Raw genomic sequence first — 21,736 nt, 5'->3', positions numbered from 1 at the left:
GTATTCATTGGAGATCTCCCATGCAATTATTAACCAGAGCTAACCCTGTTTTGTTTCCCAAAACAGTTAGGATCATATGTGCTATCAGTGTATGTCCATGTAATTACATAATTACAACATTCACATTGCAAACCACCATGGACAAGCATTTCAAGAAGACAGCTGTACCAGTGTTCTTAAAGATGTACTTATATTCTGCAACAAAACAGAAACTAAAAATAGATGAAGGGCTGCATCTGTATTACAATTTAGTTTTTTTTTAGTTCAGAATCTAGGCTTCTCCTGGCTACTTGTACCACTGGACATGTTGATAAGGGAAACCTGAGGACCTATGATGCAAAAAAGTAACTTTTCCTAAATGTAATTAGCAGTCAACATCTGAAATCTACACAGCCCCATAACCCTTCAGGGACTCACTGCTTCCACACAGCTGAATAAAATCCCACATTATCTGCTTTGAACTGGAATATATTACAGTGTGGACTCAGTTAACCCAGTTCAAAGCAGATATTGTAGGATTTTTTTTGCCTTGAAATTCTGGGTTATACGACTGTGGGCCCTTCCTCACAGCCCTATATTCCAGAATATGATGGCAGAAAACCCCACAATATCTGCTTTGAACTGGGTTATCTGAGTCCACACTGCCATATATTCCAGTTCAAAACAGAAAATGAGAGATTTTATTCTGCTGTGTGGAAGGGGCCTGAGTGGAAGGGGCCAGAGTCTACAATGTTCCCCAAGTCTGTGCTTCCTCTATATTGTCAGTGCTGTGTCTTTACCTTACTTCTCCAAGTATATAACCAGTGAGGAGACAGAGTAATGTTGTCCATTTTTCTTGTGTTCCTTTTTGGAATCTCTATACAATTTGTGCCTAAAGGATGACTGAACATCTAATGAGTAAGGAAGTGGGAGACATAGTTGGCAATGACCACTAGGGCCATTTTTTTAAGTGTCCTGAAATCCTACATCCAGCTCTGCATGGATGAGCTGTTTTGTATTAGCTTGCATTTTAAATAACATGGCATTTTCTTCAGTCGTTCAAAGCATCAAAACAACTTCGGTGAATATGTGCAATGGTGAAGAGCTCTTGCCCTCATAGACATAGTCTACTGCATAAGTGGCTGTACACTGTATTTGGCTAAATATCTGAAAGAAATTCTAGATAACATGAAATGTTTGAAAAAGAATGAGATGCAGAAGAATGGAATGTAGTGTACTCCATGATGCTGAGAGGTTTTCAAACCACAAACAGGTAGCTGAATAGCCACTTGTTTGAGCTGATATGGCAATAGATTTCCTAAATTGGCAAATGTTGTGCTGTGCAGTTTTGAAGCCCATTCTAACTCTGATGGCACAGGTTTGATTCTGAATATATGTAGATTAAGAATGAAATCTGTTGACTTAAAGCCTCCACCCCCCCCCCCAAAAAAAAGAAACCCCACCCCACACAAGATATCCACCCACTTATCAAACTTTACTCATTGAGACTGCACTTACTAAACACAACTTGTATTCAAACTATGGATTTGGAAAATGGAAAATAAACAAAATAAGCATCAGACCTAATCAAATAATCCCCTCCAAACGGAATGTACCCATTTTCTGAAAAAACAATTTAGAAGGATGAAACAAAGCTGACCATTCCTAGGAACCTTTCTGTTCAACCATCCACAACCCCTAGCTATGTATAGCTCCTAGCACACAACAGTCTCACTCATCCATTTTCCTTACCCCTGACACAAAACTTCAGATTGCACAAGCCAGTCGGGTGGTCCTGAGATCCTTGGCTTTCCAGGTCTTCATCCACCTCAAATTCGTCTGAACGTCTCCTCCTCCTTGAAGACCTTTTAACGATCTGGAAAAACTTGATGACTTTCTTCATTTGCCCACACCATCAAAGAGAGAGAGGGAGGGAGACCTACAAATCTTCTGTAGTTCTATATCACTAGCAAGTGTAGTTTCTTCTTTCCAAAAAAAAAGATAGAATTACCAATGTTTTAAAAATCCAGGTCATTGAGCAAGAGCTATAGCACTGGTGTGATTGCCAAATAAATAAATAAAATTAATTAATTAATTAATTAAGTGACTAAAATATTTCCCCCCACTCTCCAAAATATATATGAGGAGAGGAAGAAAAGGAACAAGGCAGGAAGCCAGAGTTTGTGTGCTGTGCTCTCCAAACCGTGAGCAGACAGGGCTCCTCTCTGAGCAAAGAACTCAGAAGGGCAGCAGCTCATTTTACAAGGTTTCCAATTTCTGTTTTTAGTGCTGTATACATTGTGGCAGATTTCAGAAAGGCTCTCCAGGCGAAGAGTGTCAACACTGGTGTAGAAAGAGCAGTGATTCTTCTAAAGACAGCAGCAGTTGGAAGACTTAGAAATAGCCAGTGCCGACCACAACACAAATATGGATCAAAGAAAGCATCCAAACAGCTCCCTTTGACCACCGTTAATACATCTTTCCTTATTTTCCTTATGTCAAATATTTACTTCAGTTATCATATTTTGTGGCATGCACATCAATTGGTTCATTAGAACTGGATCACCTGCTAAAAAAACTGTCACCTTAAATTTGCTATCGTCTTGGGAAACTGCCAAGCAAATTAACAACAATGTTGGGAACACATTCCCCGAGCAATATTCAACGCACTCAATGCTAAGTCAGTGAAATGCAGTGTGATTAGAATTAGGGTGCCATAAAAACACTGTTCTATCTGTGCACACAAAACTGTACCCTGTGAAATGAAGACACATGTTTGTGTGGACATTTCATAAGCCCTCCCAACATTCAGCCTGATCTGATGTGTTTCTGGATTAAGCCAGAGGGTCAGGGGATCTGGGCAGAGTTAATACAAAGAGACAGCTCATCTTTCTACACTCATATAAGAGCCAAAAGTAAGTTTACTTGGCGCAGCAGCTGCCTTTGGCCTCAGTACCACAATGACTTATACCATACTGAGAAACACTTGTGCCTTCATATGATAACCCAATTGTGCCTTCATATGATAAGTAATAAGTAATGAAGATAAACACTGTATAAGACAGGCATCAATTTCTCTGCCTTAGCCTCTCAAATTATGCAGTTGCACACAAGGAAAAGGAGACACCTGAGCCCCCTTCCACATAACTGCATAAAATCTCACATTTTCTGCTTTGAACTGGAATATATGGCAGTGTGGACTCAAATGACTCACTTCAAAGTAGATATTGTGGGATTTTCTGCCTTGATATTCTGGGTTATATGGCTGTGTGGCAGGGCCCTGGCACTAAGGAGATGCAGTGAGTTAGCTCATTCTAAAAATATTCCCACACAGAAGTGTTTATGGGATTTTCTAGGCCCTCCAGTATGTTTTATAGCACGCCTCCGCACTGAATATAGTCAAAGTAGAGGGTTAACTATTATCCACAGTTTTAGGTATCCATGGAAGATCTTGAAATATATCCACCATAGATAGAGGGGTTCTACTATGTACCACCAAAAAGTCTTCAGCAAAGCTTCTAATTTGGTTTTCTAAAGCAAACAACTCCTAACTTCATTTACCTAGCTCTTAGTCATATTTAAATACAACCTCTAGCCCTATTGCATGTGCTCAGCAATGAACCAGAACCACATCAGCAGAAGTTAAATCCCCTTTTCTGCAATTTCACATAAAGTCTTCTTCCCCAAATACTGATGTATAGATTTATCTTTTGGGTAGTGGCCATAATCTTTCATAAATTTCCCATCAATAAGATTTATGAGTACAATTACATTTTATTTTGATGGTTAATTCCTACAGTGTGTTTACATAATTAGCAATGAGGCTCATAATGCCAAGCCAATGTAATAGTCACTTTATCAGCTTCTGGCTTCATTACTCAGAGCTGACATAATCAATTGATGTTGCCACTAACTGGTCCTGATCACCAACTACTCTTCATCATCGTCTTCTTCGTCTCCTCCTCCTCCTCCAACTAGCCTGGAGAGCAGCAGGGTAGCAGGATGTTTGGTATTTTTTTTGCCAAAAAAATAGCATGAACAAATGCTTGAGAAAAAAATTAAGTTCTTAATAACTTTCGTGTAATTCTGGCACAATCTCAGTCTTACTCAAAAGATTCTTCATATACATCTAACCATGACGAATATTTCTGAATTTTCAGGTAAGCCTCTTTAGTTGTTTTCGGTTTTAGACTACATCACCTCCGGATATCAAAGGGATGCATACCCTCCAACTATTCTGAATGGGCAGCAACAGTCCTGATTAACCATCTGTTGTCCTACTTGTTAATTTTTCTCTTCTCCTCCCAATTTCTCCATTTATCTTTCAATAGCTGCAGAAGTGTTGAAGTGCAAAAGCAGTTTATACTAACTCGGCAGGTGACCAAGGAGAGGAGTAGTTGAATTTTGTCCTTTGCTGCAGCCTCCTTTAGCTCATGCGTTTTTGTGTTTTCCATCTTGTGTATTTTCCACCACATTCCAATGTTGCTTGGTCACAAGTGTCCCACTTTTTACCTGTGAAATGTTAGAAAATATGAGGCTGGCACAAATTTCTATGTGTATGGCTTTCATACAAGTCAGCCTCTGAATTGCAAAGAAACAAGCTATTGTCCGCTTTGTGTATAGAGACTAGGGATGTGCACGACTAGTTCTCAGTGTTTATTCCACATTTTTAAGGTTACTTTTAAGCCCATCTTTAAATCACTTTTTCTGTCCACTGACATTCTATTTTCCATTCTTGAGTTGAGAGAAAAGTAACTTCCTCTAACTCAAATAGAATCCTTGGAACACAAACAATGGAGACTCTGCTTCTGATAATGTAAATGCACACTGTTAGTAATTGTTGTCCCCAGCTGTTAATTGTCTCCCATGAATCAATTACAATATCCTGTTTCCATAACATTGCAAGCAATCAAAATGGTTGTGTTTTTGTTTTGTTTTTTGCAAATGTCGACATGCCAATTCTCTGCTACAACTAGTATTTTTTCTCCTTCTACTGAGTTAGTGGGAGATTTAATTGCTGATGCAGGTGATTGTATAATTAGTGTTAAATACTAGTCAATGCATAGCTTAGCATGGGGCCCTCATGCCCATGTGTTAACATGACACCGCTCTGGAGACCAAGATTTGAAAACCGCTTGGCCATGGAAACCTACTGGGTGACCTTGGACAAGTCATACTATCTCAGTCTTAGAAGAAGCCAAAAGCAAACCTCTCTGAGAAAACTCTGTGATAGGGTTGGAAATAACTTGAAGGCATACAACAACAACTTTGTGGGAATCTGGAACTTTAATGGGCATCTGCAAAGCATTATGACACTCTAAAGCACTCCATAAATATGTATCCTTGTTTCCACAACAAACCAATGTTTTTCAAAATCCAATTATCTCAGGGACAGAAAGTGAAGTAAAATCTGAATAGGGGCACAGACAGCAAAACAAACACCACAGGGATGTTAATTCTTCCTTATGCTATCAAAAACTGGAATTAAACTTTAAAAATGTATTAGTTCCGACTTACGTACCAATTCAACTTAAGAATGAACCTACCAAACCTATCTTTTTTGTAACCTGGGTATTGCCTGTACTGAAACTCCAACTTTTTAAATGTCACAAGGAAATCGCTGAAAATATATGGCTGATCTCAAATACACAGATAAGAGCTCGGAAAATCTGTCTGGCTAACAATTACAAGTGTGTAGAATTTAAATTTTATTACATTGATTTTTCTCTGCAAAATCGCTTAACATGTTAAATTTGCAGACCATTTTGCCATACTTCCCTTGCATTATTGTTCAAAGCATGCCACCTCCAAGATCCTGTTGCTCTCAGTTTAACTTGATTGTTTTGGGATTATATTATAAGGGAACAGCACTGACAAGAAAACATTATGTGAGTCAACAGATTATAGGGTCGACTCTTGCCTGCCAAGACAAGGAGATAATTATTACTCTTGAAGTGAAATTGTATAACGTCTATTCTTGTAACAGATTTTCTTTCTTTACTAAAAGGCCACTCTGAGTCCCCTTCGGGGTAAGGGTGGGATATAAATATAGTAAATAAAGTAAATTCTCCTCTAAAGAGATTTGTGTATTGAATATCAGTCAATATTAGGAAGCAATGTTTAGCACCCTCATTTGTGTAAAATTCTTTCTCCTGTGTGAAGGATACTAGGTTATTTCTCTGTGCCTCCCTTACAATTCCGAATTGTGGGATATTCTTTAACCTGTTTACTGAGGAAGCTCCTGCACTGTAGAATTAATGTGGTCCGTCACCATTTTAACTACGGAATCTTGGGATTTGTAGTTTGTGGAGAAACTGGCATGCTTTGGTAGAGAAGCAACAGATTTTGTAAAACTACAGTTCCTGTAATGCCATTGTATTGAGCCATAGGAGTTAAAGTGGTATCAAATTGCATTAATTCTATAGTGTAGATGCACCCAGGATGGCTTTAGTGTCTACACCAGTGGTTCCCAACCTTTTTTTGACCAGGAACCACTTTGACCAGGGACCACTCTTCAACATTAGTACCAAAAAAGTTACGAAACAGTTTTTGGTCAACTTTACATTCAGATTGGTTATTTGGGATGTTGATTCAGAAAACTTCATTGGATAGACCACATCAGCTCAAGTTTCTGATACAGAACATATTCCATCCAGTAGTCGCTATCTGCTCACCCACAGAAAACCATATTTAATAATCTAGAATTGATGTAGTCTATTCAATGCAATTTTCTGAATCAGCACCCCAAATAGGCCAAGGCACAGGCCTAAAAATGCTTCCAGGCACCACATGGAATGGCTCAGCTCAGGGGGAGGGAGGAGCAGCAGTTAGGAGGCTTGTTGACATGCCTTTTGTAGGTAGTCAGCCTCTCCTCTCCCAGCATCCATGTTGTCTCGACACTATAAGAGTGTTTCACGAGACCAGTCATTCTTGTTGCAACGATGTAGTAATGGTGAGGCCATGGATCATATTTTAGTTCTTGGGGCCACTGGTCTACACCAATGGCTTGCATGCCAGTGGTGCACTAAAACACTCTGGATTCTTAAGTTATACACAGTGCTTGATCTGTTTAGATAAGCAGAGGAGGAGAAAATACCTCACTGATAATATAGTTCCAAGTTGACATTTTTGTGAGCTAAAACCAGCCCTTTACATTAAAACAGATGCCACTTCATTTATTTGCAGCCCAATTTTGTTACGAAAAGACAGAAACAATTAAATAAATACAGTAGATGCTTCTTGCAGTAGAACAACCTCCATGTATAAGAATCTGATAGAAGCATATTACATACAAAGTGTTCAACATTATAAGCACTTTCTGCAAAGGAAACCTAACCCCCACTAATCTGTCGCTACACAGACAGGCCTGTAGACATCAGATCAAAGGATCCACAGCTAGAGAAAAGGGACCAAAAGTAACATCAGAGCAAATAGCTATAGATGACTCAATCAAGAAATGACAGGAATTCAATCAAACCCTGCCTTTTGTGCTTCTATTAGCACAGTGCAATCATTCTCTAAAGTGTCTCCTCCTGTGAATGAACCCAGAGAAAAGTCAGTTTCTTGAAAGAATAGCCTTTACATATAACTGAAAAACCTGAAATATGAAACCACACAATCAACATTTAAGAGTATTTCAGTCTCCCTCGTTTCCTCCTTCCAGTAAGATCTACTGACTGATTAACCTTTTTGGTCTAATGTTTTCTTTATAAAAAGGAGAAAGGAAGAGGAAGTAAAAATGGGAACATGCAGCACCTTTAAGATTAAGGACTTCGTCCCATGCATTTTGGGTTCCATTTCCCTGTGCTGTTGAAACTAATCCCACTGAGGCCATCACATGATGTAAGGGCACTTCCGGTGGGACTCTGCTTCCAAAGCACATGGAAATGGAGCCCAGAATACATCTCCAGGAGTCAGGTGATACCCAACTCCAAATGGTTTAAGACAGCAAAAAAAAAGGAAAGGATGTGGGATTGCTGGCCATCCCAGAAGACAGACCTTGATAGTATGAAGCAAGGTAAGATGGTTCCCTTCACTTTCTCCTGCTTTCCCCACACTTGTGGGATGAGTCCTAACATATATATATATATATATATATATATATATATATACATACATACATTGGAGCTTTAATGGATATAAACCCATTATTTCAGATGCAGTACAGAGTTATATCAGCTCTGACTAAGCATGCACCACAACTGCCAAAATTAGAAACATCATAGCCACAAGGAAGCATCAGGTATTTAACTCTAAAATTGTGTGAATAAAACACAGCAACAAGTCTGGTGTCAAAGAACTTTTCATTATTATCAAATCTGAAAAGTTACCCTACATACTCATGTATAAGTCTAGAAATTTTAGTCAAAAATCAACAAAAACTGGTTGAATTATTCATGGGTCAATGTGGATAGTATGCCTTAATGCTTATACAAAGGAAACTGTCCCCTTTTTTGAGGCCCCTTCCACACAGCTATATAAAATCCACATTGAACTGGATTATCTGGCAGTGTGGTTTCAGATAATCCAGTTCAAAGCAGATATTGTGGATTATCTGACATTATATTTTGGGTTATATGGCTGGGCGGAAGGGCCCTGAGTTGTGCTGAACAAGGAGAGCTTATCTCTCCTGGGGGAACCTAAAAGAAGCTCTGACTCTATTTATTCTCTGTGCTGTGGTGCCACTTCAGGTCTTTTTGAATGTCTTGGTGGGAAAATGATGGCAGTGGCTTCCAGGGTTGGCTGGATCCATAATGCAGCCATGACACTTTCCCCTCTCCGCAGACCCCCAGAGAATCCACAAATCATATCAAAATTCAGAATTTTGGCCCCAAATCACTCCTCAGCTGCTTATAAGTGTACACTCTGAGAAAAGGCATGAAAAAAGAGGAGGAAGAGGGGGAAGGTGGCAATTATACTTTGGATAGTCTCTCACGGGCAGATTGGGTTGCCACCTACCTTTCATGTTCTCTTGCACCAACCTATGTTTTTTCTGTACCTATTCTACTGTTCATATAGCTGTTCTCTCTCTTTTGCTCCTTCATCCCCCATCCACTTCACCTGTGTAGCATTTAATCAACCCAGTACTATGGTCTGGCCAACCTTCCCATTCCTTGCTAGTTCTTGTCCCTCAAGCTAAAATGTGAGGCTAGTGAGTACTTAGAATCCTAGAATCATAGAGTTGGAAGAAACATTGTGGGATATCCTGTCCAACCACCTCCCAAGAAGCAGGACAATTGCATTCAAAGCACCCCTGACAGATGGCCATCCAGCCTCTGTTTAAAAGTCTCCATAAAAGGAACCTCCACCACACTTCAGGGTAGAGAGTTCCACTGTTGAACAGCTATCACAGTTAGGAAGTTCTTCCTAATGTTCAGGTGGAATTTCCTTTCCTGCAGTTTGAAGCCATTGCTCCGCATCCTAGTCTCCAGGGCAGTGGAAAACAAGCCTGTTCCATCCTCCCTATGACTTCCCCTCACATATTTATACATGGCCATCATGTCTTCTTTTCTGTAGGCTAAACATGCCCAGCTCTTTAAGCCACTCTTTATAGGGCTTGTTCTCCAGACCCTTGATCATTTTAGTTGCCCTCCTCTGGACACATTCCAGCTTGTCAATATCTTTCTTCAGTTGTGGTGCTCAGAATTAAACACACAGTATTCCAGGTGTGGTCTAACCAAGGCAGAATAGAGAGGTAGCATGAATTCCCGGGATCAAGACACTATACTCCTATTGATGCAGGCCAAAATCCCATTGGCTTTTTTTGCCGTAGCAACTTGTTGGCTCATGTTTAACTTGTTGTCCACAAGGACCCTAAGATCTTTTTCACATGTACTGCTGTAGAACCAGTAGTCTAATATGTGATGTTGCCAATATGTGATGAATCAGTGGACATCAATACATGTCACCAGCGAGCTACAACCATGAGTAATAAAGCTCTGCTGCCAAACCCTGCACAATTTTACAGAGCTCCCAAGCTAATCTAGATGGTTCCACCACATTAATTGCTATGTTATATGTTTCTTGCTATAAAATATTTTGCCATTAATATATTCTTCAATAATCTCATCAGCCAACATGATGTTCATTCTTTCTTAGTTGAAATAACAACAGTTTGGAAATTGAGAATGGTTATGATTAACATGAATAATCTGAAAGAGTAATTATACTGGGAAACTATTTAAAGGATACGAAATATTTCTGATCGGAAAAGTATAGTATCCTTTAGAAATCCATGGCCCGATTTTGTAAAGTTTTTCCGCCTTTGTGATAAAAGCCGAAATTATTTTCCAGAACCCCCTTTCCTTTTGGGCTTTATGTTTCCCAGCTGTTTCTCCACTTCCCACTAATTAACAGGCTGCCTGAATGCCAAAGTCCACATCTCGCAGCTGGGATACTGCCTGTTCACCACAGGAAAAAAACCAAACAAACTGTGTTGCTATTAATGTTCTTAAGACAGAACACTTGAAAATGAATTTAGCAGCTTAGTGCCAATGATTAGAAGCCTTGCTCTGCTCTCTAGGTTTGGAATTGATGGGATTTTTTTTAAGACTCAGAAGGAGATGAGGTTGCAAAACAAGATCACAGACTCCAAAGCTTTCAGATTATGACTTCCACAGCATCTTTTTCCTTTAAAAAGACTATCAAAGCAGCAGTAACCTTATTAAGAGAAGAAAGTAAAGATGAAGTAACTGGGCTAAACTGTGCTCTGGTTTAAACTGGTACAACATCTTGTTCAGCAGCATGCTTGACACAGCCCAAGGAAATCTGGCATCTTTCTCTGTGTTATCTGTTATCAGCCTCTGGTCTGAACAGAAAAGGAACCTCAAACTGAAACTTCAGAGTGCTTTTTTGAGATCACAAGTCACATGGTTTTTGGTTTTTGTTTTTTTAGGGCCAAGGTAAAGCATGGTAATGTTAAAATGACACATTAGGGTCACGGTGGCACAATGGGTTAAACCAGGCATCCTCAAACTGTGGTCCTCCAGCCATTTGGTCCTCCAATTCCCAGAATCCCTAACAAGCTTGTTCAATTGTCAGGAATTCTGGGAGTTGAAGGCCCAAACAGCTGGAGGGCCGCAGTTTGAGGATGCCTGGTTTAAAACCTTGTGCTGCTGAACTGCTAACTTAAAGGTAGGCAGTTCAAATCTGCAAGACAGGGTGAGCTCCTGTCTGTCAGTTCGAAAATATGCAAATATGAGTAGATAAATAGGTACCCCTTCAGCAGGAAAAGGAAAAGAGACGCTCCAAGCAATTTTGCTGGCCACCCAACCAGGAGGTATCAACGTATGCTCCACGGCGTGAAAATAGAGAAAAGCACCTCCCCAGAGGCAGAGATGTGCTCTGAGGGGAGAAGCCTTTGCCTTTGTTTGTGTTTATGTGTCTTCATTGTGTATGACTGTAAAAGCATTAAATGTTTGCCGATGCATGTAAATGCTGTAATCTGCTCTGAGTCCCCTAGGGGAGAAGGGGTGGAATACAAATAAAGTGTATTATTATTATTATTATTATTATTATTATTATTATTATTATTATCCTATCTGGTATTGTTAGGGGTAGTCTGGAGTGTGAGATCAATTCTGGTTTGAATTTATTCACAGTCCACACTAGACACTGATGCCATTACCTTTTCCTTGCACTGGACAGTGTAGGGAAAGAGGATAGATTATGCCCGTTTTGCTGCTATTGTGTCTCTTAGCTGACCACAGTCTTCAGTCCAAATGAGGTGTCCACCCCCAGGAAGACGTGGGAGGGCAAACTCCCCTCCTCCTTGCTGGTTGTGCAGGTGCCCTATTCTGCCATCAGCAGGAGCTCACATGGAGCTCCCTGGTCCACCAAGAAGGAAGAGAGATCACTCCCTTCCATCTTCCTGGTTGGCTAGGCACCATGCTCTAACATTGGCAGAAATGTTCACAATTTATAGGAGCTCAGTAAAGCTTTGTGGCTGGCTAAGAGCAGCAGCAGTAGTGGTGGCATGGAGGAGGTGACAATGCAGCAGACTGGGTTCACTCACAAGTCATCTAGATCACTGCTTCTTAAACTGTGGGTCCCAACACCAAATAGGGTTCCCTTAGCTCAATGCTGGGGCTACAAAATATATACAACAGTAAAAGGTTTCTGAATGTCACCAAATTACACAAATCTGTTAGGAATACCATGTAGTGTTTATAGTGGACTCTGCAGAAAAACCTTCAACTGTACTCCACAAAAAGAAAAATCAGCCTGTTTAGCAAGCTTTAAAATGTTGATTTATTATCAGAAAACATTTGATTTTTATTGCTATTTTATATACCTATATACCTTGTGTCATGCAAAATCTCTCCAGTGGAAAGGGTTCATGAGTGAAAAAAGTTTAAGGAGCCTTGATCCAGACAATGGCAATGATTCAGCACAAACAAAAGTTCTTCATTCTAAACAGTTATTTCAGTCCCTATCTATACTGACCATTTAATGCAGTTTTAAACTGGTATTGAAGAAAGCAGTTTGCCTGTGCAGATGATTACACAGGAAATCCTGGAGCCCAGATGGTGATTATACAAACCAGGGGACTTGATGCACATTAAGGCGTTTGTTTGTACACTTTTTGTGGGGATTTGTTGTCTGGTTGTCACAGTTTGAAGCTAGCTTTGAACTGCATTAAAATCAACATAGATGGGGCTTCAGTAAAACAATCTATAGAGATTAGTAAGCTCTATATTATGGCACTGTTCAAATGCCATTGTTATTTTTTGTGAGTTATTTTGGAAATTGTTTTCATCCAGAAGAAGATAGAATCATAGAGTTGGAAGAGACCTCGTGGGCTATCCAGTCCAACCCCTCACCAAGAAGCAAAAAAAAAATCACATTCAAATCACCCCCGAGAGATGGCCATCCAGCCTCAGTTTAAAAGCCTCCACCACACTCAGGGCCAGAGGGTTCCACTGCTCTCACAGTTAGGAAATTCTTCCTCATAAATGAGGAATAAATGATGACCAAAAACCAGAAGGACATAATTTGTTCCATGTCACAAACCCTCTTTTTGTTGGGAATTTGGTACTGTATTCATACTGATCATCCTTCATGTACTTAGTCCATGCAGGGGGTTATGCTGAGCTGTGGGAATGTGGCAGGAGCCATCCCAATCTAAAATCATTTATTCATTGTAGTGCATATCATCAGTTTTCATCCATCTACACTGGGCACTAGTTTTTGGAGGTTCAGTCAAGGTGCCAGTTTTAAACCTCCAGATGGTTCCATTCCTAAGCATACTTAAAATGCAGCAAACTCTGCTGAGGTAGGTAAGACATATGTCTGAGTAAATGTGCTATGATTATATGGCACTAGACCTCGAAAGACTTTTGTATCTAAGCTCTGGGCATTTGAAAAAGCCAACTTTGACAGATGTCAGCTTTGCTTTGAAGATTCAGTCCAACTCTGCCTCGGGTTCTATTTGTCTGACTGTGGACCTCAAGGATAGTATCGCTGATTTAATGTCAACAAAGCAGAGCAATTCATGATGCCTGGCTTGCAGTCTTCTGGTTTGCTTTAAAAGTTAACAGTAGATAAAAGTCTGAATAGCACCCAAAGAAGCAAAAGGGAAGTATATTCCTCAGAAGGTTCACTCTATCCTCTACTCCCTCACTACTTGTGGCTGTCAGTAAAGCTGTTCACAAAAGGCAGGCAAAAAAGATCTGATGGTTCAATTTCAGTATACAGGTAAGTCTCCAAGTTATGAACAAGATAGGTTATCTAGGTTTGTTCTTAAGATGAATTTGTATGTAAGTTGAAAGAGGAACATTTTAAGTATAACTCAAGCATTATGTGTGTGTGAGAGAGAGAGGGGGGGGGGATGTATATGTGTATGCACGCTTTGGATAGCATAAGGGTTAACACCCCTGTGGTGTTTGTTTCACTATCTGTGCTCCTCTTCAGAAGATTTCGCCTCGCTTTCGATCCCTGTGATAACTGGACTTTGAAAAAAAAATGGCTTTTTGTGGAAACAAGGATTGGTGTTAAAGCTTCAATGGAGGCACCTTTTCCCCATGATAACTCTTTCAGGAGTGAATTTTCCTTCCTAGTGGCACATAACACTAAGTTCCTGATGTCTCAACCCCATTCTTAGCTAGGAATTATTTACATACAGAGGGGGAGGAGGTGTGCACTAAAAACAGATATTGAGGGTTAATGGGCATATACATTAATGGTTAATCTCCAAAAGCACAGTGGAAGAGCCAGGTTTTGAGATTCTTCTTAAACTCTCTAAGGTAGGGGCTCACCTACCTGGCAGTGTATTCCATAGTCAGGGGGCCACTGAGAAAATGGTAAGGGTGAAAGGAGAGCCTCCCCTGAGGATCAGAGTGATCGAACAGGCTCATGGATGGAGATAAGGTCACGAAGGTTGGCGGGTCCCAAACCATTAAGGGTTTTATAGGTAATGACCTGTAACTTGAATTGGGACCGGAAAATAAACCCTTTATTTGTTCTACAATGCCAACATGTTGAACTTATTCCCATATTTGATAACTGAGCTATACTATACGTCAGTGCTGTGTGTTTGGTATTGGTGGTCCCACTGATTTAGTGCATTGCTGTACAATGCTGTCGCTCACAAATAAGAGATCTGGGTTATATCCTTGGTGCCATCTCCCGTTGTTGTAGGATGGTGGGAGCTTACTATCATGAATGAGTGATAGTTTGTGCAGTTCAGACCAGGAGAGGACAGCCTCTCCATTTTTATCCTTTTGAGCATAGCCCCATACATGGCTATGGCTGTTGACCTATAGTATGCCAACTGTTCCCAACTATAAGGCCCCAGGAAGTTCAATTTAAACCAAGATTCAACTTCAGAAAGGCAGATTGGACTAAATTCTCAGACATGTTAGATGACATGATCACATCGGTCATGCCAACCCCTGAGAAATACGAGCACTTTATTGAAATAGTGAAAACCTCCTCACAGGCCTCTATACTGAAAGGCTGCAGAACCAACTACCTTCAGGGCATTACTCCTGAAACAGCTGTCTTGTTGGAAAACTATTGCAGACTCCACAACGAAGACCCATTTAGTGAGCAGACCCTTCAGGCAGTGCAGAGCATCGTGTCCTCCATCTCTAAAGCCAAGAAAGAACAGTGGATCAGGCTGATCACAGAGGTTGACATGGGCAGGAGCAGCCAGAAGGCGTGGAGGCTGCTAAAATGGTTGAGCAATGACCCCTCACAAACTAATACCCATGCCAACATAAAGGCAGATCAGATAGCACACCAACTCTTGAAAAAAGGTAAACCCAACCTTGCCACCAAAGTAGGAAAGAAACCAATAGCCAGACAACAAGAGATTGAGAACAACAACCTTCACGAACCCCTTGCATCTACTGAATTGGACATGGCTCTCAATAAATGTAAGAATGGCAAAGCAACTGGCTTGGATGATCTACAGATGGAACAAATCAAGAACTTTGGTCCAAAAGCAAGGCGCTGGCTGCTGGAGCTGATGAAGAACTGCACTGCATCCTGTCAGATCCCCAAAATCTGGAGGAAAGCAAGAGTCATCGCCATCTTGAAGCCAGGCAAAGAAACTACAGATTAATCTCCCTGTTGTGCCACCTCTACAAAGTTCAGGAGAGACTTATTTTACATAGAATTATGGAAAAAATAGACTCATATCTGATCCCACAGCAAGCTGGCTTCAGGAAAGGCAAAAGCTGCACATCACAAGTGCTGAACTTGACTCAGCACATAGAAGATGGCTTTGAAAGGCAGCAGATCACAGGAGCTGTCTTCATAGACCTGTCAGCGGCTTATGATACTGTGAACCACCACCTCCTCCTGAGAAAAATGTATAATATCACAAAGGACTACCTCCTCACCTGCCTCATAGGAAACCTGCTACAAAACAGGAGCTTTTTTGTTGAGTTCCAGGGCCAGAAAAGCAGATGGCGGAAACAGAAGAACGGCCTGCCTCAAGGGAGCGTGCTCGCTCCATCAATGTTCAACATTTACACAAATGACCAGCCACTGCCAGAAGGGACAGAGAGTTTCATCTATGCTGATGATCGTGCCATTACCACTCAAGCAGGGAGATTTGAGATGGTTGAACAGAAGCTCTCCGATGCTCTAAGTGCTCTTACTGCCTATTACAGGGAAAACCAACTGATCCCTAATCCATCTAAAACACAGACATGTGCCTTTCACCTTAAGAACAGACAAGCATCCCGAGCTCTGAGGATTACCTGGGAAGGAATCCCACTGGAGCATTGCAGCACACCCAAATACCTGGGAGTCACTCTGGACCGTGCTCTGACCTACAAGAAGCACTGCCTGAACATCAAGCAAAAAGTGGGCACTAGAAACAATGCCATACGAAAGCTGACTGACACAACCTGAGGATCACAACCAGACACAGTGAAGACACGACACGCGAGTGTGGAGAAGAGTAAACCACAGACCACCTGCTGCAATGCAACCTGGGCCCTGCTACAAGCACAATGGAGGACCTTCTTGCGGCAATACCAGAAGCACTCCAAGTGGCCAGATACTGGTCAAAGGACATTTAATCAGCTACCAAGTCTGCAAAATTTGTGTTTTTTTATCTGTTTGTTTTGTTCTGTTAGAAATGTAATACAATGGTATGGTTGCTGATGACACGATAAATAAATAACTGAGCTGGTATCCTGTATCATTTCCAAATATTTTTTCTTTCTTTCTAAAATTTTAATGTTCTTAACTCCCTTCCTTATTTCCTCTATTGTTTGTTTTGTGAGGAGGCCTTCTTTCTGCCATTTGTTTTGTAGTGCTCTTGCTATATATTCATCATCATTTATCATTAATTTATATATTGCTCCTGCTAATCCTTTCTCTGATTTCTGTCCTTTTATAAATATACTCTCCAGCTTACTTTCTTTGCCTATACATTCCTCATATTTCCCCTGTCTAAGTTATTTATATACTTTTATACTTTTATCCAGTTTTTATTTCCCACTTTTTCTATTATCCTACTTACGGGGATCAGTTGACCATTTATGTCATACAGATCTTTAATACAATAATAGCCTTTGACCTTCATGTACTTTCATCAGTTGGGGTTGAATTCCTTTTCATACAGGCATCATAAGGGTGTCCACTTTGGTATTTCAGGCACTGATATTGGATGCCATTTCCCCCTTATTTTTAGTGCTAATTTTCTGGGGCCTCTTTTTTTTTATGATTGCCTCTAGATTTTTTGTGAATGCACCAAATTTTACCTCACTGTTATTTACTATGTCCTCTGTTCTAGACCATTTTTCTCTTCCCTATCCTGCTTTGTAGTAGTGGATTTAATTGAAATGCTTCGTAGAATAGATCCAGATTTGGAATCCCCCACCCCAATTCTTCCTGGTGTGTTTTCTTTATATATCCCAATACCTCACTTTCTTAATAACTCTTGAGTGTCCCAACCTCTTTGGAGCCAAAAGTGATGGACAAAAGGGTGACTGAGGAAGAGGTCAACTTGTTGCCAGAAGTTTGGGGAAATGCTCTCTTATCTGCCTCTATACCTGTCTAGGCCTTTCACCAACATTGCCTAAATACCAGGTTATTCTTGTGTGTTCATACATTCAAAAGTTTTTATGCCTTTTGCAGGCGTTTCCTGACATTATCCTCAAAGTACCTTTTAGCACTTAAGCCTTGAAGCAACTGGAATCTCATCTGTACTACAGATGTGCTGCTGCTCAATGAATGAAGTGTGCCATCAAAAAGCTCATAAACAGCCTTGCTGTCTGATCTCCATGCAGTTAGAGAAAGTTGTCTGGCAGCCACAATCCTCTGGAGTGAACTTAAATTCTGCCAGCAAAATGTTTCATTCATCATTACCAAGATTTTGCTCCTGGCTTTACATTTTTTTCCAATTCCCCTTCAGGTCTGTGATAACAAATGCATCCTGAGGACAAGAGTTTAATACACAGCTTTATAAATCATGAAATTATCAGGCTAATAGGTCTGATCAACAGGGAGTGTTAAGCAATTTGTGCAATAAACAGGCTAATGAAATTTCTACTGTTTTCTCTTTCCATTCAGATACATCTAGAGCAGCAATTCCCAAACCTGGGTACCCACATGTTTTTAAACTGCAGCTCCCATCATACCAGACAACATGGTCAATAGTGAGGGATTCTAAGAGCCTGAGTCCTAAGATTGGAAACTATTATTCTATATTAAAATAGACAATGTTGATATTGTATAAACAGAGCCCTTTCAAGGCACGTGACCAAGTTTCCTTTAAGGCACAGAGCCATTATAACTGGTCAGTTTAACTATCTACCAAAGAGAGATCTTGGAAAGAATTGCAAAGGTAGCTGTTTGTTCCAAAATGTCTGAGAAGCACCTATTATGTCAGACTGCATCAAGCCAGGTCTTATCATCCATCAAAACTTAGCTTAATGTGGCAATTAAAAACAAATGCATTTCCTGGGGAAGCTGCTGGGTATCGTCTTTCCATAGTTCTTTTAGAAAAAGGAACTAAATTGATTTTTTTATTTTAAACAATGTAATTTATATGAGTTCAAAACCCTGTGGCCAGAACACTCACTGAAGCCATTCACAGCCATTTTTTGGCTACCAGTATTTCTGGGCACAGTTCAAAGTTTGCGTCATAACCAATGGAGGTCTATATGCATTTGATCCAGTCTATCTGAAAGACAGTATTTCCCTATACAAACCCGCAAGAGTCTTAAGATGCTCAAAGGAAGTTTTCTCTTGTCTGCCACCATCATAGTCTGATTGGGTGAGGGCATGACAAAGAGAGCCTTCTAAATGGTTGCTCCTACCTTTCCATGGGGGGGGCTAGGCTGACTCCCTCCCTACTTAGGTAAAGGTAAAGCTTTTCCCCTGACATTAAGTCCAGTTATGTCCAACTCTGGGGTGTGGTGCTCATCTCCATTTCTAAGCTGAAGAGCCAGCGTTGTCCATAGACACCTCCTAGGTCATGTGGCCGGCATGACTGCATGGAGTGCTGTTATCTTCCCGCCGAAGTGGTACCTATTGATCTACTCACATTTGCATGTTTTCAAACTACTAGATTGGCAGAACCTCCCTACTTACTGAAGATATAAAGCCACTTGTCCAAGCAACCTTCAAATGAGTAACTATTGCAAGAAGGGTGGCTCCTCTAGTTTAAAATTTTCTCTGTTTTCAAATTGTTTAATTTAAGATTTTAATGTGGCTGCCTTTTAAATGTACATTAATATTGTTATTATAGTTTTAGGTTATTTTATTTTATTCTGTGAACCATCTTGGAGCTCATACTAGGAAAAGAAAACAACAATTGCAATCAAAACTCAGAAGTAAATGCCATGATTTAAACAGAACTACAGTAGCTCTTGACTGGTAACTTGTCTAGACACATGCTGATTTTTTATGAGAATCCTCAAGGCCTTTAATTCCTCCAGGTCTTCTGATGCAATATCTTTAAACTGGACTTGAACTGGACAGCACATTAAAGAAAGAAACTACAATAAGATTCCTATAACTGTGGAACCCATACCTGCAATTTCACTTACACACAAATAGGAGAAGAAAACCATCCTACTGGTCCTCTACCCTGCCTGAGAAGTTACCATAAAGCAAATTCCTGGAGGGGATACCTCTCTTGGAAACTCTATGCTATTCTGGCACCAGAAAGAAACTACTTTAATGATGTTCAGTTGTATCCATAGTTTCTGGTAACCACAGGCTATGGGGATATGGGAGTCCTACTGTATTGTGTAAATTGCAATGCAATGCAATGCAATAAAAGCACTTGCACAAATACATGTGTGTATGTGTGTGTGTGGAGAGAGAGAGTATTATTACTGGCAAGTGTTTTACGATAACATTCATTTCATAAGGCTGTGACATTAGTCTGAATACTATTAGTAGTCCCTACTAGAGTAAACTGATTAAATCGACTATTTACACAGCCATATAATGCAATTTCAAAATACAGATTAACTGCATTGAACTAGATTATATAAATCCACACTGTCACATAGTGCAGTTCAATGCAGTTAATCTGGATTCTGAAACTTTATATACATGAGGCCTATGTTTCATCAACACCTACGTAAGTCCAATTGATTCAATGGATTTACCCCAGTTGGAATTAACAACATGATTCAAGCATTCATCTATAATGTAAGCTTAGTCACACTGACAAATATATCTAAATAAGTCTGAAGCTATTAATGCCAATCTGGGAAAGTGGCAGATGGAATTCAATATACTTCAATCTTCAGGTTAGCTACAAACATAAAAAGAGATTTGACTGAGACAAAATTTATTCCTCATTCAAAATTACAGATTCACAAGGAACAGTAACATCAAATGCATATTTAATATTTTTGTATATTCGTGTGTAAAATATTTAAGTAACAAGGTCTGTCAGGGAAAATAGATGCCATAAGCTAATTGGATCTCTGGGGTTTTGTGAAGAGCAAGGTTCAGACAAGTGCCTCCGATACTTCCAAGCGTGTGATTATGCCCTGATTATAATAACTTCCTGAGGAATTGGTGTGTTGCCAACAAGATGGTTCCTGCTACCTTGGCCAGTTTCAGGAACTGGATCATTTGGCAACACAATTGCCCTTTAATCACAATTGCCAGTTGTGACATGGAACTGTCCTCACAGCTGTGAGAAGCAAAAGGAATTTTCATTAATACTGTTTGGCAATGATTTATAACAATTTAGATAGAGAAAATAAAAATAAAATATGACCGTAAAACAAGTGGAAACCACAAAAGATGTATGGACTTTCTTTCTAGCTCTCTCTTGCAATATTGGCCCTTAAGAGAAAATAAATATTTTACCCTGGCTTGCAGTGAGTATTCTGAGCTGTATGGCCATGTTTCAGAAGCATTCTCTCCTGACGTTCACCTGCATCTATGGCAGGCATCCTCAGAGACTGTGAGGTCTGTTGGAAACTAGGCAAGTGAGGTTTATATATCTGTGGAATGTCCTGAGTGGGAGAAAGAACTGGACATCCCACAGATATATAAACCTCACTTGCCTAGTTTGCAACAGATCTCACAACCTCCGAGGATGCCTGCCACAGATGTGGGCGAAACATCAAGAGAGAATGCTTCTGGAACATGGCCATATAGCTTGGAAAACTCACAGCAACTGGTGATTTCAACCATGAAAGCCTTCAACAACGCAATTTTTTACACAGCTGAACAGTTACATATAAAGTCAGATCCTAAGAACAGTCCCAACCAAACGGTGAATCATACAGCTCTACAGCCCCTCTCCCATTTAAACAGCAGTTTGTGCTGTATTGTCATTCTAAGAACTTGTTGCCTTTAGTTACTTTGCTGTATTCCATCCTCTATCAGTTTGATTTTGGGATGATTTATTTCCAAATAAAAACAAAATAAAAACGAGTGAATCTACTAAAATGACAATAAAAAAACAGAATGACACATTAAATTAAAACACCACTCAGCATTTCTATACAAAAAGGAAACAAAGAAGAGCAATTCGGTTCATCAATTGACTTAGTCCTTCTAGCCCTAATGTTATATCTGGCTTTTGCACTTTATTACCAGCCCCACCCTTGCAGTTGTATTGTAAAAGCCCTTGCCGTGCCCTCTCAGCTCTGAACACATCTACTGTGCTTGGCGACTAGTTGTTGATGGTAATGATTTCTGATGTTTTGTATGGCTTTTTTGGTTTTAATTTATTGTAATGCAATGGATCTTATTATATTTCAGTTCTGTTTGACTGGGCCTGGTCCCCATGTAAGTTGCCCTCAGTCACTTCGGGGAGATG

General features: G+C 40.1%; 1 protein-coding gene across 4 annotated transcripts in view; it reads right to left on the bottom strand.

Annotated features, from left to right (window-relative positions):
• Positions 1-21,736, bottom strand: part of GRIP2 (glutamate receptor interacting protein 2) — a 503,998-nt gene that overhangs the window by 275,736 nt on the left and 206,526 nt on the right. The window contains exon 1 of one of the 4 annotated variants that reach the window (XM_060766233.2): positions 1,732-1,956. The exons of 2 other annotated variants lie outside the window; for them this stretch is intronic. In XM_060766233.2, the coding sequence (XP_060622216.2) occupies positions 1,732-1,882 (151 nt within the window). In that variant the 5' untranslated portion in view covers positions 1,883-1,956. Of the gene's footprint in view, positions 1-1,731; positions 1,957-21,736 lie in introns of those variants that run through there. One more of the 4 variants, XM_060766225.2, reaches the window with a different exon arrangement.

This window comes from Anolis sagrei, chromosome 2 (assembly GCF_037176765.1).
Source record: "Anolis sagrei isolate rAnoSag1 chromosome 2, rAnoSag1.mat, whole genome shotgun sequence".
NCBI lineage: Eukaryota > Metazoa > Chordata > Lepidosauria > Squamata > Dactyloidae > Anolis > Anolis sagrei.
Note: the sequence above shows the minus strand (reverse complement) of the source record. Positions and strands in the feature narration are given on the sequence as shown.